Raw genomic sequence first — 16,344 nt, 5'->3', positions numbered from 1 at the left:
ACTACCCTAAGTAACTCCTTAGCTGGAACAGATTAAACAGCTAGAGGGGGTGGATCTGCTGTGCTTGGGGTGGTTATTGCTTTTAACCCTGAGAGAACTGAAGGAAGCTTTGTTGCTCTGGCCCTGTATAACCAGGCCGAAGCCAACTTTGACTTCAGATGTGAGCTCCCACAGGAAGATTATCCTTACAAAATGACCCAGGTGCCAAAGGACCTTGTTATGACATGGGGTTGCATCTGGAAAGTTGTGTCCAATTGTCACTGCTCCATAGGCATCCCAAGAGTGAGACGGAACCCAAAGTCAAGTTGGGCGCACTGTTCCATCAGATTCATGGTTCTTGAGCTAAGGCCTCCATGCTGCTGCTTGGATTCTCATTTCCTCTGCCTCGGGGACAGGCAGCCTTCAATGTACTCAATGTAGTCTGGACTGTCCCACTTTATTATTAATATTTTTGGCCATGCCATGTGGCCTGTGGGATCTTAGTTCCCCGACCAGGGACTGACCCCATGCCCCCTGCAGTGTGCCAGGGGAAGTCCCTGGGCTGTCTGACTTTCATTCTGCTCGCACAGGGGTATACTTAAGGGAGGAACATGTGACATGACCACCACTGACAGAATAGGGAAGTGCACAAGAAGCAGGATGGCACGGAAGACCACTGGAATGGGTAGCTGCAGTCCCAGACTTCAATCAATATTTTAATTACCAAGTCTATATTTAGCAAGACAATGTGGGAGAGAGAAAGAGGAAGGAAGGGGTAGGTGGTGAGAGGGCCTCCGAGGAGCTGACCCACTTTCTGCACTGGCTGCAGAACCCTGCAGTCCTGGCCAGGAGTTCCTGGCCTTGTGCCCCCAGAAGCCCGACAAGCATCGAGGAGATACTTGAGTGGCTACAGCTCTGTGGCAGCTGCAGACCCCATCAAAGAGACACACGTCATCAGTACTGTCCTTTAATCTTCCTCCGCTTCACCGCTGGGGGCAAGGGGCCGGCCGGGGATTTCAGGTGGGGTCAGTGTGACTGCAGGGTCACGGCGACAGCCCTGGCTGTGGCGTTGAGCACAGTGGTGGGAAGCCTGGCAGCAGGTAGTGCGGCGGGGATGTCTCTGGGGACCCTCTGTATGGGCGGAATGTTGGGGCCCTCCAGCGTGTCCAGGATCCCTGAAAGGAGGAGGATGGAAAGTGAGCGAGGGTTGGCAGGGCCCTGGCCGAGGCAGTGGTCCTTCCCCCTCCCTGCAGCCAGGCACTCCTGTCACTTACCCTCTACCACCTTGTGGTAGGCAAAATGCAGGTAGAGCAGGAAGAGCATGTGCAGGGTAGCCAGGGTGCCACAGAGGAGCAGCCGCTGTGTGGGGCCCACGGTCCGTGACACCAACACTGCCACCTTGGGCAACAGGAACAGAGCTCAGAGGCCTGCTCCAAGCGAGTGGCGTGAGGGAGCCACTCTTACCCAGAGCAGAAACTCTTTGTGGGATTGGACTTGAGCTTTGACCTGTTTTCCCTACTCCCTAGTAGGGCAGCCCACCCCGAGAAACCTCCTGCCCAGCTTACCATGCGCAGGGTGGACAACCCACCCACCAGCAGCCAGAAGAGGTAGAAGAGGGCATGCAGGTGGATGTTATAGGTGATGAACAGGACAATGCAGTGTCCAAAGAGGCCGTAGCCCTAGGAAGGAGGATGGTGGAGAGGAAAGTCGCTCAGACTGAGCTGGCCTTGTGGGGACCTTGAAAAATAAATGGTCCACTGGCCAACTCACCCCATTGCAGGCCCTGGGGCCCTAGGACAGGTGCAGACCAGAGCCTGGGTACTCTTTTAGATCACACTTGCCCACCACTGTCCTGGACTCCTTACCAGCAGTGCCAGCATCTGGAGCATGGTGATCTGCGCGTTGCACAGGTAGGCGAGGAAGTAAATGAAGGACGAGACGCCGAGCCAGTAGCCAAAGCAGGTGCCAATGGCTGTGCCCATCAGGGTGCCCTCCCGCTGTGGGGTGAAGGCTCTATTAGTCCTGTGAGGCCCCTGGTCTCAGTCTAGCCCAAGGCCTCCTCCTTCTATCCACCATGTCTCTGTGGGCAGCTTTCAACTCACTTCAGTCACTACCCCCCCAAAAGTCCTCTGTCCTGCTTACGATAATGGTGTCAGATGTCTTCATCCCATGGAGGAGGATGGCCACCAGCGTGAAGACAAGCATGAGAGGTCCGTAGAGCTCACCTGCGATTTTCTGTCAATATACCAACTCATTCAGGCGGGGGGTACAATGGCTCTTCTGTTGATGTCTTCCCGGGCTTTGCCTCGTGGCCCTACCCTCTGCCCTAGTTCCTCCCCCGGCTCTTCCAGACATGCTACACCCCCCTACACACCTGGGGGAAGCTGACCATCTTGATAGGGATCATGGATTCCAGGAGCCTGGGAGGGGAGAAGAGAGAGGAAAGCAGATGAGGCACTCGGCTATGAGGTTCTGGAAAGCCTGGTCTTACTCATCTCACTGACTGAAGAGAACAAGCTGGATGGTAAGGAAGAAGAGGGTAGTAAAGACAGATGAACGAGGAAATCACTACCCTGCCCCTGAAAATGCTTCCAGGAAGAGCAGCCCTGACGCTGTGCCGACTGATGCAGCAGCAATATGGAGAATCCACAGAGCCCCCTAGGCCTTTGGGAGGGCTTGGCCATTTACCTATGTGACCTGTTCCCCTTTAAAAGGGGAACCTCAGCAGAGATGTAAAGATAAAAATGTTTAGAAGGAAAGTTGTCACTTGAGAGAACCAGGGTGCCCCCTGCCTCTTCCTACTTATCATCCCTCCCGATACCACTGAGAATTTTCCTGAGAAATGTATTTGAAGTGGTATTAAAATTTCAGGCAAAGCAATCCCACTCCTGGGCATACACACCGAGGAAACCAGATCTGAAAGAGTCACGTGTATCCAATGTTCATCACAGCACTGTTTATAATTGCCAGGACATGGAAGCAACCTAGATGCCCATCAGCAGACGAATGGATAAGGAAGCTATGGTATATACACAATGGAATATTACTCAGCCATTAAAAAGAATTCATTTGAATCAGCTCTAATGAGATGGATGAAACTGGAGCCCATTATACAGAGCGAAGTAAGCCAGGAAGATAAACACCAATACAGTATACTAATGCATATATATGGAATTTAAAAAGATGATAACAATAACCCTATATGCAAAACAGAAAAAGAGACACAGATGTACAGAACAGAGTTTTGGACTCTGTGGGAGAAGGCGAGGGTGGGATGTTCGGAGAGAACAGCACTGAAACAAGTACACTATCAAGGGTGAAACAGATCACCAGCCCAGTTGGATGCATGAGACAAGTGCTTAGGGCTGGTGCACTGGGAAGACCCAGAGGGATGGGATGGAGAAGGAGGCGGGGGGGGGGGGGGGGGGGGGATCAGGATGGGGAACACATGTAAATCTATGGCTGATTCATGTCAATGTATGGCAAAAACTACTACATTATTGTAAAGTAATTAGCCTCCAACTAATAAAAATAAATGAAAAAATAAAAAATAAAAAAAACATAAACTTTCAGGCAAGACAAAGAGAAGTACCAAAAACTTTCCCACTTCTTGAGTGAGTAGCTCCTAATAGAACCTTAGATCTGGACTGGATTTTACTTCTCAGAAAGCTGCCCTGTCCAACCCTCCAGCCAACCCTGGGTTAGGGGTCCCTCCTGGGTGTGTCCCTTCATGGCAAATGAATGCTTGAGGGCTGCCCTTGAGCGTAAGGTGTCCCGTCTTGTGTCTAAGGCTCCCAGACACAACTACTACAGTGCCTGATGCATAGCCAAAGCTTAGTAAATACTTGCTAAGTGGTAGTGGGTATTTGATAAACACTAGTTGAATTAAAGGATGAACGAAGAACCAAGCAAAGATTAAATCCAGTTCTTGAAGTCATTCAACAACTATGTACTAATATTCAGATTCAGAGACTGTTCTGGTCCTGAGAATTAAAAAGTAAACAAAACAGAGCCTACTTCTGAGGAAGTCTTTGGAAAGAGAGACCCAGGAATAAGAAAGTACAGCACTGCTTAAGTGTTACCTGTTAGAAGTGCAGAGCCCTACTGGAGCACCAGGAAAGGACAAAGTGGGGATGGGGAGCAAAGGAAGTGACGTTTGAGCCAGGCTTTGAGGGAAGACGAGTAGTTTATCAGATGGAGCAGAGGAGGAAGGCAGTGTGTTATCACCATGCTCTGTTCCATGAGAAGAGGTATGGTGTGGCTGGGTCATGACGAGGGGAGTCTAAGGGCTTGACGTCCCGTTGTAGTTTGGATGAAGGACTAGGTGTTAGGGCAGCTTCTGTCAGGAGGAGGATCCTCACCTGCTTCGCACCTGGGCCGGCTCCACATCAAAGTAGGGTCTCAGGATGTCGATGTTGGCATACAAGCTGAAGGCTCTGGAGGCTTGTCTCTTCCCTGCCTGCCACATCTATAGCAAGGAAGATGGGTGAGGTGGAAGGGTACTGTCACACTCTTGGCTCTATGCTCTGTTACTTATTTTTTATCTGATTTCAACATGGTTCGAACTGGACAACCTGGGGTGAACTTCACCAACACCAACTCCAGAACCAGAGGCCTCCTGGGTATACTTTTCCACCTGTCAAGGAGCCAATTTTGCTTACCTGATCAGCCACCTGACGGCTCAGCTGGCCCTTAAAGCCCTTCATCCCCAGGAACTCCCCATCCTCTTCTTCAGCAGCAGCTGCATCAGCATCCACTTCCTCCTCACGCAGGCGCTGATGCAGCTCACCCATATCCTCGAAGCTGGAGCCGGAGGTATCATCCATGTTCTCCATGTCAATCACTGCTGAGCCCCCACCCTGTGAAGACAACAGATCCTAGAGGGCAGGACCTTTCTGCTTCATCCAGTTGTCTTTCTCTGTTCACCACACGGTTTGGGGCTAGGGGATAGGACTTGAAATCACCACAGATCATGCCACTCTCTTCCCCTCATTTGGCCTCAGAACCCCTGCTTGGTTCTCTGTTCTAGCCTGCGGAACCTAGTCCCTATCTTCCATACACGGCTTTTTCCTACGTTCCCTACCAAGGCCCCAAAGGGCTGCAAACTGGCCATTTCCTTCATCTCTCCCAACCCCAAAACAAGGCTATACGCACAAAGTGTGGTTTTGGCTAGTGAATCCCACCCACCCCCCAAGCCCACTCCCGCCTCCCGCCATGCCTGACTCCGACTGACTTTCTTTAACTTGTGGAAAGCAAGAACAATTGGGCCCAGATACCTAAGGCCCCTGGCAGGAGCCTGGACCTTTAAGATCAGCACTAGTCCCACTGCCTTTCTTGTGCACGAAGACTCAAAGAAGGGAAAAAGTGCTGCAAATAGACCAGACTTCCAGGCTCTGAGGGAGAATCCCCACGACACTTCAGGACGGCTGCCGGCCCTGGGGCTGCGGGCAGCCGGAGCCGTGGGGCCATTACCTGGATGTTTTCTTCGAACCCTCCCCATTCCGGGCCGGCCCCGTTTCGGGCGCCGCCAGCCGGCGCCGCCGGAGTTGCCATGTCCCTAGAGGGCTCCCGTCGCTGAAGCCCGCGCTTGTCCCGCGCGCGGAGGAGTGGGAGAGACGTGGGTCTGAGAAAGGGACAGGTCTAGGGACAAGAAAGAAAGGTACGATAGGCCGGAATGCAAAAAATGAGAAACCCGGATGTTTGGCTCAAACTGACTTCCGGTAGCTGGGGACGTGGACGGAGGCAAGGCACAGTCTCGCGATATTTAAGATTCCAGGAGGTGGTGCGTTGCTACAGAAACGGAGGCGGATGATTAGTGCGCACGCATCAGTTAGGTACTCTGATCACGTGGAGGAGTTGAAGATGGCGGCGGCCCAGGCTGTGGAGGAGATGAGAACCCGCGTGGTTCTAGGGGAATTCGGGGTTCGCAATGTAAGTCTTTTGGCCTTTAGCTCGGGAGCAGAGTGAATTAGAGATGAGTTGGGGTCAGAGTGGGGACGGGCTTGGCCTCGCTGCCCCTTCGCGGACATTCTCGTCTCTCTTTGCTCTAGGTTCATACCACTGACTTTCCTGGTAACTATTCCGGCTACGATGATGCCTGGGACCAGGACCGGTTTGAGAAGGTTGGTGGAGCTGGAACCGTGGGATCGGACTTTGTGATATGAGCAACTTGTACTTTAGAAGCTGTCCTTGTAATTTCCAAGGCGCAGCAGAAAAGGACAGCTTGCAGCAAGCAGCAGAGGGCGGTAGCTGGAAAACTAAGCGGTGACCACAGGGAAAACGTCAGTTTCCCCCACCGGGAAAAAGCCAGACTTCCCCCACCTGGAGTCCTAATCACGACCACAGGAGCCAGCAGTTAGGGCTAGAGTCCCTAGTCCTTGTCTGCCTAGTCAAGAACAATTCAGGCGAGGAGGCAGAAGGTAACAGCATAAAGTACGAAGTTTATTGAAAAGAAAAGTACATGTAGAAAGGCATACAGGCAGGACCCTCCCATGAGGTGCGCACTCACCCCTTAGCCAACATGGATCTGGAAGTGGAGGCTTCTGGGAAGAGCAGGACTCATTATGGCCTGGAATTATCCTCTGACTTTTGACCCCAAGTAGCCTTTCTGCACTTGCGATGTATCTTTCTTATCCTAAAAAGGGGGAAGCGGAGATCCCTTAATACTTAGCCAGAGGAGGGGTTTTGCCTTGTTTTGTCCTTGCTATAATTATTTCTTCAAGATGTGTACAAGAGACATAGACTTTTTAGTTTGTTTCTGTTGTTTCTTCTGTTTTCAGAGGGCAAACAGGAGGCTGATAGTAAATTCCTTAACTGGAGCCCGTCTTTCTCCTACCACACTTGTGATGCGGGACAGGCTAAATTAAAGGTCCAGGTTCTTATTTTACCTGTAATTTGGACAGGGAGTGCGAAAAAAAAGTCACCACAGAAACTGACATGTAGAGAGAACAAAGAAGCAATTTATTAAGGAGAAAGGAAAGTATACACTCACAGAAGAATGCGGGTGTCCACACGAGTGAGGAGCCCACCTGAGGGTCTTTCTAGCCCCCCTGCTTTAATTCCTTGAATGGGTGGTTTCTTTGTTGTTGTTCAGTTGCTCAGTTGTCTGATTGTTTGTGACCCCAGTGACTGCAGCACGCCAAGCTTCCCTGTCCTTCAGTATCTCCCAGAGTTTGCTCAAACTCATGTCCATTGAGTCAGTGATACCATCCAACCATCTCATCCTCTGTCGCCCCCTTCTCCTCTTGCCCTCAATCTTTCCCAGCATCACTTGTTTGCAATGAGTCAGCTCTTGGCATTACATGGCCAAAGTATTGGAGGTTCAGCTTCAGCCTCAGTCCTTCAATGAATATTCAGGGTTGATTTCTTTTAGGATTGACTGGTTTGATTGTTTGATCTCTTTGTTGTCTAAGGGACTCTCAAGAGTCTTCTCCAGCACCACAGTTTGAAGGCATCAGTTCTTTGGCACTCAACCTTCTCTCACATCCATGCATGACTACTGGAAAAACCAAAGCTGTGACTTTATGGACCTTTGTCAGCAAAGTGATGTCTTTACTTTTTAATATGCTGTGTAGCTTTGTCATAGCTTTTCTTCCAAGGAACAGGTGTCTTTCAAGGTTGCAGTCACTGTCCGCAGTGACTTTGGAGCCCAAGAAAATGAAGTCTGTCATTGTTGCCATTTTTCCCCCATTTGTTTGTTATGAAATGATGGGATCAGATGCCATGATCTTAGTTTTTTGAATGCTGAGTTTTAAGCCAGCTTTTTCACTCTCCTTTTTTACCTTCATCAAGAAGCTCTTTTAGTTCCTCTTCGGTTTCTGCCATTAGGATGGTGTCACCTACATATCTGAGGTTATTGATTTTTCTCCTGGCAGTCTTGACTGCAGCTTGTGCTTCATCCAGTACTCTGCATATAGGTTACATAGCAGGGTGACAGTACACAGCCTTGACGTACTCCTTCCCCAATTTTGAACCAATCTGTTGTTCCATCTTCAGTTCTAACTGTTGCTTTTTGATCTGCATACAGGTTTTTCAGGAGACAGGTAATGTGGTCTGGTATTCTCATCTCTTTAATTTTCCACAGTTGTGATCCACACAGTCAAAGGCTTTAGCTTAAGTCTTTGAAGCAGAAGTCAGTGTTTTTCTGGACTTCTCTTGCTTTTTCTATAATCCAGAGGATGTTGGCAATTTGATCTCTGGTTCCTCTGCGTTTTCTAAATCCAGCTTGAACATCTGAAAGTTCTCGGTTCACATACTGTTGAAGCCTAGCTTGGGGAATTTTGAGCATAATCTTGCTCGCATGTGAAACGAGTGCAGTTGTGTGGTAGTTTGAACATTCTTCTTTGGCATTGCTCTTCTTTGGGATTGGAATGAAAACTGACCTTTTCCAGTCCTGTGGTCACTGTGTAGTTTTCCAAAGTTGCTGGCATATTGAGTGCTGCACTTTAACAGCATCATCTTTTAGGATTTCAAATAGTTCAACTGGAATTCCATCACCTCCACTAGCTTTGTTCATAGTAATGCTTCCTAAGGCCCTCTTGACTTCTTTGATTAGGGACAGTCTATTTATTTTGGGGAGGATGGGTGGGATCTTGATCGCACTTGGTTATAACAGCTTCTCTTGTGCATCTGTCTCCTAAAGCCACCACATCAAGAGCCCTTTTCCTCTTAATTTTCCCTTAGAGTGAAGCACCAGGTGTGGAAGGTTGTATAGAAGCGTGTGTCTCCTTATTGCATATGCTCGGCCCAGCTCTGTTAGGTTTCTAGTCAGGGTTTCCTGTCCAGCTGTCAGAAAGTGTAGTCAAGGTTTAATTCCTGTTCCTGCTGTCATTCCTCATGCTGCATTATCTGATTCAGTGCAGAGCAAGGAGAGGTGGCTTTGCCTTTTGCCTGATGTTTGTGTATGATGAGGCCAACATAAACAAATGACTCCAGTGTAATGTGCTAAAGGCAGCTGAAAGCAGAAAAGGATGATGGGGGTGGGGTGGAGGTCAGGATTTTTGGGGCGGGGTATCCCACACACTTAATCCAGAATGGGAATGGGGAGCAGAGGTATGGAAGATTTTCTGAAGGAAATGACATCTAAGTTCCGCCCTGAACAAGGAGCAGAGGCTGAGGAGTGTCCAAGCAGTTCAGTGGTAGGCAAGATTGAAGTGCATTTTAGGCACCAGAGGTGATAGGGAGCTCTGGAAGAGATCTTAAGCAAGTATGATCATATCTGCAGGCTTAGAGGTAGAGAGAGGATTTGAGGCTTGTCCTGTGGGGTGTACAGTTTGTGACAGTTGCATAGGGAAGTTGAGGCTGAAGGCAGAAACGAAGATTGTGATGATGAAAATAGAGCACAGGGGAGACGAAAGGTAAATTTGGTGGTTGCTTGGATATGGGCTGATAGGGGGGAGTGTAAAATAACTGCTCTGATGGGTGGTGGTCATTTAGTGATGAGAAATCAGTCTAGGGAAGGGGAATGTTGAGACATTCAGTTTCCTGTGAGTGAAGTCCAGCAAACTGATTTTATATATATAAATATATATATATGTAAGAGTTGTTCATACAGATGATTGCTGAAACCATGAGCAGGGTCGAGGTCACCCTGGAGAGACAAAAACTTGGGAAACAGTAATATTTATATAGTAGGTAGAAGACTGTGAATTTAGAAGGATTGATCAGATGAGGAGAAGATTGGCGCTCTGAATTCAAGGCAGCTGAGTTTGGAAACAGGCTTTTCTCAACAATGCCAGGTGTAATAGAGGTGTATAGTAAGATAAAAGTTGAGTAGTGTCAACTGGGTGAGCAGTATGTGAGCCTGTTCTTAGTAACATAGCCTCTGTGAATGTGGCTGGAAGCCATATTGCAGAGGGTTTTATTTTTTTTTTACTTTTTAAGGAATTTGTAAGAAAATTTTATTTCTGGCTGTGCTTGGGCTTTGATGTGCTTGGGCTTTCTCTAGTTGCAGTGAGCAGGGACTGCTCTCTAGCTTCAGTGGGAGGGCTGCTTATTGCAGGGGCTTCTCTTGCTGTGGAGCATGGGCTCTAGAGTGCTGGCTCAGTACTTGTGGTTCATGGGCTTAGTTGCTCCATGGTGTGTGGGATCTTCCTGGACCAGGGATCGAACCCGTGTCCCCCCTGCATTAACCACTGGACCACCAGGGAAGTCCCTGCAGAGGGTTTTAAATGAATGGAAGATAAAAATGAAGGGTTTTCCAAAATCTAATGAAGGATTGGGGGAGAAAGTAAGGTCTAATGAAGGGACATCTGGGCAAAGGGAGGTTTTTGAGGGGAGTATCAGGTGGGGGGAGGTATTGCGTATAGAGACCAGGCTTCATTTAGTGTTTCTCCTGTCCCTTTAGAATTTCCGCGTGGATGTGGTACACATGGATGAAAGCTCATTGGAGTTTGACATGGTGGGAATCGACGCAGCCATTGCCAATGCGTTTCGGCGCATTCTGTTAGCTGAGGTATTGGGCACGGCGGCCAAGGTTGGGCTGTGGGGAGGACCTCACTTGGAGAATTGTCTCAAGCCGTGTTCTTGCAGTGTTGCTGAGCATTCCTCCTGCTCATTCTTTGTAAACTTTTCATCAAGTGTTCTAGGATGAGGTCTCTGTCTCCCTGTATCCAGAGACGGGGGAGTTGATGGGGGGACTGCAGGGTCTTCTCTCCTTGGGCAGGTGCCGACCATGGCTGTGGAGAAGGTCCTGGTGTACAACAACACGTCCATCGTCCAGGACGAGATCCTCGCCCACCGCCTGGGTCTCATCCCCATTCATGCTGACCCCCGTCTCTTTGAATATCGGAACCAAGGTGAGGGTTTGAGAAAATGAAATTTGGGGAAAGGGGGGCCGTGCTCCTCTGAAAGGGATTCTGGAATCAGACTGCCTGTGTTCGAATCCTCTGTTATCTACCTTGGGACCCTGGGCCCATTACCAATCTTGGGGTGTGTCCGTGCTCTCCTCTGTGAGAACACTTGCCCTCGTCCTTCCTTTGTTTGCCAAGAGAATGACAGAAATGTATGTTAGGCAGTTGGCGCAGTGCTGGCTGATGCCATTAGCTCTGTGAGAGCCCCCACCTTCTCCCTCTGCAGGAGACGAAGAAGGCACAGAGATAGATACCCTGCAGTTTCGGCTGCAAGTCAGGTGCACTCGGAACCCCCACGCTGCTAAAGACTCCTCTGACCCCAATGAGCTCTATGTCAACCACAAAGGTGAGCACCAGGGGCTGCGGGGGGGAGGAAGAGGGCTGGTGGGCGCTAGTTTTAGGGACTCGGGTGTGATGTGCTTCCTCACGCAGTGTACACCAGGCACATGACATGGGTGCCCCTGGGCAACCAGGCTGACCTCTTCCCGGAGGGCACCATCCGCCCGGTACATGACGACATCCTCATTGCTCAGCTGCGGCCTGGCCAGGAGATTGACCTGCTCATGCACTGTGTCAAGGGCATCGGTGAGACCTTTTGATTACACTGTTGGTGAGATATGACTATAGAGATGTTCCCAACAGGCAGAAAGCTGATGGACCTTTAATCAGTGGCTTAGGGAATGTGAAGAAGGGTCTCCTTCCAGGCTCTGAGTGCCCTCTTTCCTCCAGGCAAAGATCATGCCAAGTTTTCACCTGTGGCAACAGCCAGTTACAGGCTCCTGCCAGACATCACCCTGCTGGAGCCCGTGGAAGGGGAGGCAGCAGTAGAGCTGAGCCGCTGCTTCTCACCTGGTGTCATTGAGGTGCAGGAAATCCAAGGTATGGGATTTGGGATGCTGTGTAAGCCTGGCCCTAAAGTGTATTTCCTTTGAAGGTAGCAGAGAGAAATTCAAGCTGTGGGCTCATGTATTTATAATATGGTTTGTTTTCATTAGGTAAAAAGGTGGCCAGAGTTGCCAATCCCCGGCTAGATACCTTCAGCAGGGAAGTCTTCCGGAATGAGAAGCTAAAGAAGGTTGTACGGCTCGCACGTGTTCGAGACCATTATATCTGTGAGTTTCTGATGGAGGGGCAGCGCCAGTTCTTTGGTGCCACAGCTTTCTGGAGGTCAGATGTGGAATCTAGCAGTATGTGTAAGGCGCGTTTCTCTCCGGTCCCTAGTTTCTGTCGAGTCCACAGGGGTGTTGCCACCAGACGTGCTGGTGAGTGAGGCCATCAAGGTGCTGATGGGGAAGTGCCGGCGGTTCCTGGACGAGCTGGACGCGGTTCAGATGGACTGAGGCTGCGCTGGGGACTTCCGGTTCTGTCCTGCCCCCAACAGGACTGCTACAGAGAGCCCAGAGAGACTAGGGGCCCTGGGCTTTCTGGGGCAATTCCAGCTTTATTTTTAGTCAATACATTTTGTTAAATGTGCCACAAAATGACTTTTATGCCTTTGTAAGGCCTTGGTGTAAATAAACTCACATCCAGAGAAAAATCCTTTTCTTGGAGACCTTTTCTTCAGTTTCCATCCAGAAACATGGGGGCCCACCTCAAAAGAGATTGGCATTATTTAGCAGTTAGGAATTTTGGGCTCAGATGTGACTGCAGGTCAGGGTCAAGTACCTCTGAAGTCCCACGAGAATGCCAGATGGGGGCACAACCAGACCACAGAAAAATACTATGTGCTGCACATCTATTTCCTGTATACGAGGACGTTCCTGAGAGAAAAGAGGGTGTTTCGTGGCAGTCGTCACAGTGCTATCAAGACAGAGGCAGGAAGAACAGCAGTTCTCTTTGGACAGCCCCCCTGGATTAGGTCCAGTGGCCACAAGTGACGACACTTGGGAGGATGCGAGGGCTGCCTGGTCTACATGTCATGGAGAGAAATCCTCTGGCTAGCATGCTATTCTTAGTTCAGAGGGCCTGATGGAGCAGGTCTATAGTCAGTTTCTCCTGTCCAGCCCCCTTGGCAAGATGCTTGTGAGTAACAGCAACCCTGGAGTGTGTCACTGGTTTGAAAAAGGCAGATGGGGCCCTTTCTGTATGAAACAGATTTTTACTGACATGCAGATGTGCTTCAGTTAAATGTTTCTACAAAAAGGTTATATAAACAATAGAAAACTTCTAGCATGAAGTCACTGGATGTTAAAAATATTACAACACAATAAATACAACTATACCCTCCACAGCCCCACCACAGAGAAGAGTAGGCAGCTGATAAATCTGGAGGGAAACATGCGGAGATGGCCTTCACAGTGGACAGGAAGCCCAAAGCACCACCCAGGAAGAGGGGACGGACCTAGCCTGTGCCACAGAGGGTGCTACACGGACTCCAAGTCTTTTCTAGCTTCACCTCTTCCTGCCCCCTGACCTGGGGCCACACCAGCTAAGAGCTGCAGCTTCAGTCCATGCTGTCTCACTTGCTCTCACTGAAAAGCCTGGTCAGTGGATTGGATTGATGCCAGGCCTCTGCAGGGAGCATGTGAACACTGTGTAGATTAACTTGATTCCCACAGCCATGTCCCCTCTGCTTATAGGGCCATCCAGTGATGTCTAGAACAGACTGGAGACTCACAATATAGACTCTGATGGGAAGGCATGTTTTTCTTCTTCTGGAAATGGCCCATGAGGGAAGTGACCAGAACCCGAAAGACCATGAGATTTTTGAAGGCACCTGGACTCAGCTAGTCCTAGGAGAGGAGACCAGTGGCTTAGCTAGCTGCTTGTCACAGATACAGCCTGGTTGGTCTGGATTTATCCTTAAATGCCAGTGACATCACATGACACTAGATAGGGTACTGTGGCTCTTGTGTCTGAGTGGACCCTGGGGGCTGGGGAAACAACACTGAGTTCATGGCAGGATAAAATGTGTGAGCTCTGAGGGATGTTAGCACTACAGACCCTGGCCCAGCCCTGGTCCCTGAAGGTACTAATATTGATACTGTACCCAGAGCTTAGCAGTGGCTCATACCATGGATCCCCTCAGGTGACCAGATTCTTGCTCAAAACAAAGTGGGAACTGGCCAAATTCAGTTCAGCACCTGACCCAGATATGCCCCTGGAAAATGGGGAAGGTTGTCAGCCCAGCAGCAAGGGGGCTCAGTGGAACTTGCAACGACCCAGGAGAAACTCTGGCACAAGTAGTTCAGGGCTGAGCCCTCACCGCAAGCCTGGCTGGTTGCAGCACTGGGTGTGGCGCCCTTGGTTACCACTCTGCACGGGTGTATGGCTGCCTGGGCACGGGAGGGCTCGGGGAGAGGCCGCTCTGCTCTAGCTTTTCTCTCTGGGAAAAGGCAAAACTCCAAAGAGGATGGGAGATACCTGGGAAATCTAGACAGAATGGTGTAAGCCCTGACTCCCTCTCTCTCGATACTTGAGCACAATGATTTCCGGCCCTAAACAGGGCCCGCTCTCTCCAGCTCCAGCCCTGGATCTCTCTCCAGGCTGACGACGGTGGGAAGTGAGGTGGCGGTGGAGAGGGGCCTAGAGATCAGCTACACAGGGGAAGAAGAGATGACAATAAAGGTCGAGGGAGGATGCGCAACAGCTTGATTTAGGGTTCAAAGATGGTGGCCAGGCCGCCCTCCTCATCCAGCGCATCTGTCTCTGGCATTGGCTTTGGTTTTTTGAAAAGGGAGGGAAGATTCTTAATGTGAACTTCTTTCCGGAATTGCTCGCCCAGAGGTTTCTGTGGAAGACAAAAGAGAACTAATGCTGGGGCCCGAGTAGTAGGTTATTTTAAGGATTATCTCACCATAATGGGCGTGACCACAGGTTTCTGAGGTGACTGCAAAGGTGGTTAGGAGCACCAAGAAAAAGAGAGACCTACCCCAATGCACCCAGCAATGAGGCGCTTGAATTGGTCCTTCCGGCGCTTGTCAGCCACTTTTTGCAGAGAGGGGTTCAACAGCTTGCAGTCAAACTGGTCCAGACAGTCCTTCTGAATTTCTGGAATCTGCTCCATCACAGCTCTTATCTCCAGGTACCTGGGCCGCTGAGAAGTAGGGATAAACCCACTCAATGGCATGGGTCTGGGCCCTGCCACACCCACGTCTCAGGGGTAGCACTAGCAACTTGGCAACTGCCTGTGTTGAGTTTATTAAGGCCCAAGTGACTGAAGCGGCCTGTGAGGGATCAAGCTGCAGCCATCCTGCCCACAGGCTTTCTCCACTCACCAGCGCCTCATATATCTGGAAGGCCAGGTGGACCAGGGAAGCCATGCAGCCGTCGTGCTGCCCATGTGTCTGTAAGCCCTTCAGCACGCTGGTGAACAGCCATGTAACAGCATCTGCGAGCAGTGTCCCTGACAGCACCTGGGGAGACAGCTGTGCTCAGGGCCGAAGTGGGGCTCTCTGAAGGCCCCAGCACCCCGGTTCGTCCAACTGATTCAACCCCCCCAACGTTTCATAAGGGGTGAGAAGAGGGATAAGGAACCATACTTGTTTGAGGAGAGGCCAGCAGAGCTGTGTGGTCGTCCTCTGGCAGGACAGAGTGTCCTTCCAGGCCAGGGAGTTGAAGGCCGTAATTAACAGTGCTGTACAAACATCCTAAGGGACAAGGATGAAGAAATACAATGAGAACTCAAGCAGTGTTCTCTGTATTATGCATCAGGAGCCAGCGTTTCAACAGGTAAGCAGGAAAATGATAGAAGCAGCTACTGAAGAGATGTGAGTTTATTTCTGCTATCAGGCCATCAAAAACAGGAACCAACCAGTATAGAAAAGAAAACCTGTGCAGGAAGGAGATAGAACCTAGGCTCGGGGAGGCTGAACACCAGGGCCTGGTGGCAATGTGCCTGGGTGTTTATCTGAGCCTTGACCCATGCCGTCATGGGAATACTGGGGCCTTGAGCCTTTCCCATATGAAGAAATATTACCAAAATACCCTCCAGGTGGTACCAGAAAGTGAGTAAAGTGGATGCGGGCTCCCCAGCAGGGCAAGGAGAGAACCTCACCTGCCCCTTCACCCACCTCATGCTTCATCAGGCATTTCCCCAGGTCTGTAAGCTCCGCCATGGCTGAGGGGGCTACCTCCGTGGCCATCATCTCTTCATCTGTAAGCAGAGAGCAGAATGTTAAGGTTCATCCTTTCAGAACAGAGGGTGTCCTTTCTGACAGAAGCCTGGAGTAAAGCAGAGTGAGGATCCTGGGCTGACTGGTGGTTCTAGGTACTGGGACAGCCCGTTAGGCTCATGAGAGGGTGTAGAAGCCCTGGCCCATGGCAGATCTAGCGATACACCTAACTGTACACTTGCAAAACAATTTTTTCTGGATAGTTACTTAAAAAGCCACAAACGTGGAGGCTCTTTTATCATTGAACCAATATTTGCGCACCCACTGTAGCAGACACTGATTTACTTACTGGGGATATAATAGGAATAGGACAAAATCCCTTCCTTGCTGAGAGTTAAGTTGTAGTGAGGGAGAGAAGTCACTGATAAAATAGGAAAAACATGATGTCAGGCAGTGATCAG

The 16,344-nt window shown here is 50.1% G+C and overlaps 3 protein-coding genes across 3 annotated transcripts in view; 1 reads left to right on the top strand and 2 right to left on the bottom strand.

The window, feature by feature from the left end:
* Positions 1-682: 682 nt before the first annotated feature.
* YIPF3 (Yip1 domain family member 3) lies at positions 683-5,697 on the bottom strand. Its single transcript, XM_020914008.2, has 9 exons — positions 5,452-5,697; positions 4,641-4,838; positions 4,341-4,447; positions 2,354-2,399; positions 2,122-2,214; positions 1,845-1,976; positions 1,545-1,658; positions 1,254-1,377; positions 683-1,154 (listed from the first exon to the last, which is right to left on the bottom strand). The coding sequence occupies exons 1-9, from the start codon at positions 5,530-5,532 to the stop codon at positions 1,006-1,008; spliced, it is 1,044 nt and encodes a 347-aa protein (XP_020769667.1). The 5' UTR covers positions 5,533-5,697; the 3' UTR covers positions 683-1,005.
* Positions 5,698-5,784: 87 nt separating this feature from the next.
* Positions 5,785-12,366, top strand: POLR1C (RNA polymerase I and III subunit C). Its single transcript, XM_020914006.2, has 9 exons — positions 5,785-5,910; positions 6,030-6,101; positions 10,325-10,432; positions 10,643-10,775; positions 11,056-11,175; positions 11,262-11,414; positions 11,559-11,708; positions 11,825-11,941; positions 12,051-12,366. Exons 1-9 carry the CDS (start codon positions 5,788-5,790, stop codon positions 12,167-12,169), a joined length of 1,095 nt encoding a protein of 364 aa, XP_020769665.1. The 5' UTR covers positions 5,785-5,787; the 3' UTR covers positions 12,170-12,366.
* Positions 12,367-14,397: 2,031 nt separating this feature from the next.
* Positions 14,398-16,344, bottom strand: part of XPO5 (exportin 5) — a 41,978-nt gene continuing 40,031 nt past the window's right edge. The window contains exons 28-32 of the mRNA XM_070456378.1: positions 15,842-15,924; positions 15,311-15,418; positions 15,047-15,184; positions 14,701-14,865; positions 14,398-14,559 (exon numbers count right to left, since the gene is read on the bottom strand). Coding sequence (XP_070312479.1) covers positions 14,425-14,559; positions 14,701-14,865; positions 15,047-15,184; positions 15,311-15,418; positions 15,842-15,924 — 629 coding nt within the window. The 3' untranslated portion in view covers positions 14,398-14,424. The remainder of the gene's footprint in view (positions 14,560-14,700; positions 14,866-15,046; positions 15,185-15,310; positions 15,419-15,841; positions 15,925-16,344) is intronic.

The sequence above is a fragment of the Odocoileus virginianus genome, chromosome 27 (genome assembly GCF_023699985.2).
Source record: "Odocoileus virginianus isolate 20LAN1187 ecotype Illinois chromosome 27, Ovbor_1.2, whole genome shotgun sequence".
NCBI classification, from domain to species: domain Eukaryota; kingdom Metazoa; phylum Chordata; class Mammalia; order Artiodactyla; family Cervidae; genus Odocoileus; species Odocoileus virginianus.
This window is presented reverse-complemented; position numbering and strand designations above follow the sequence as displayed.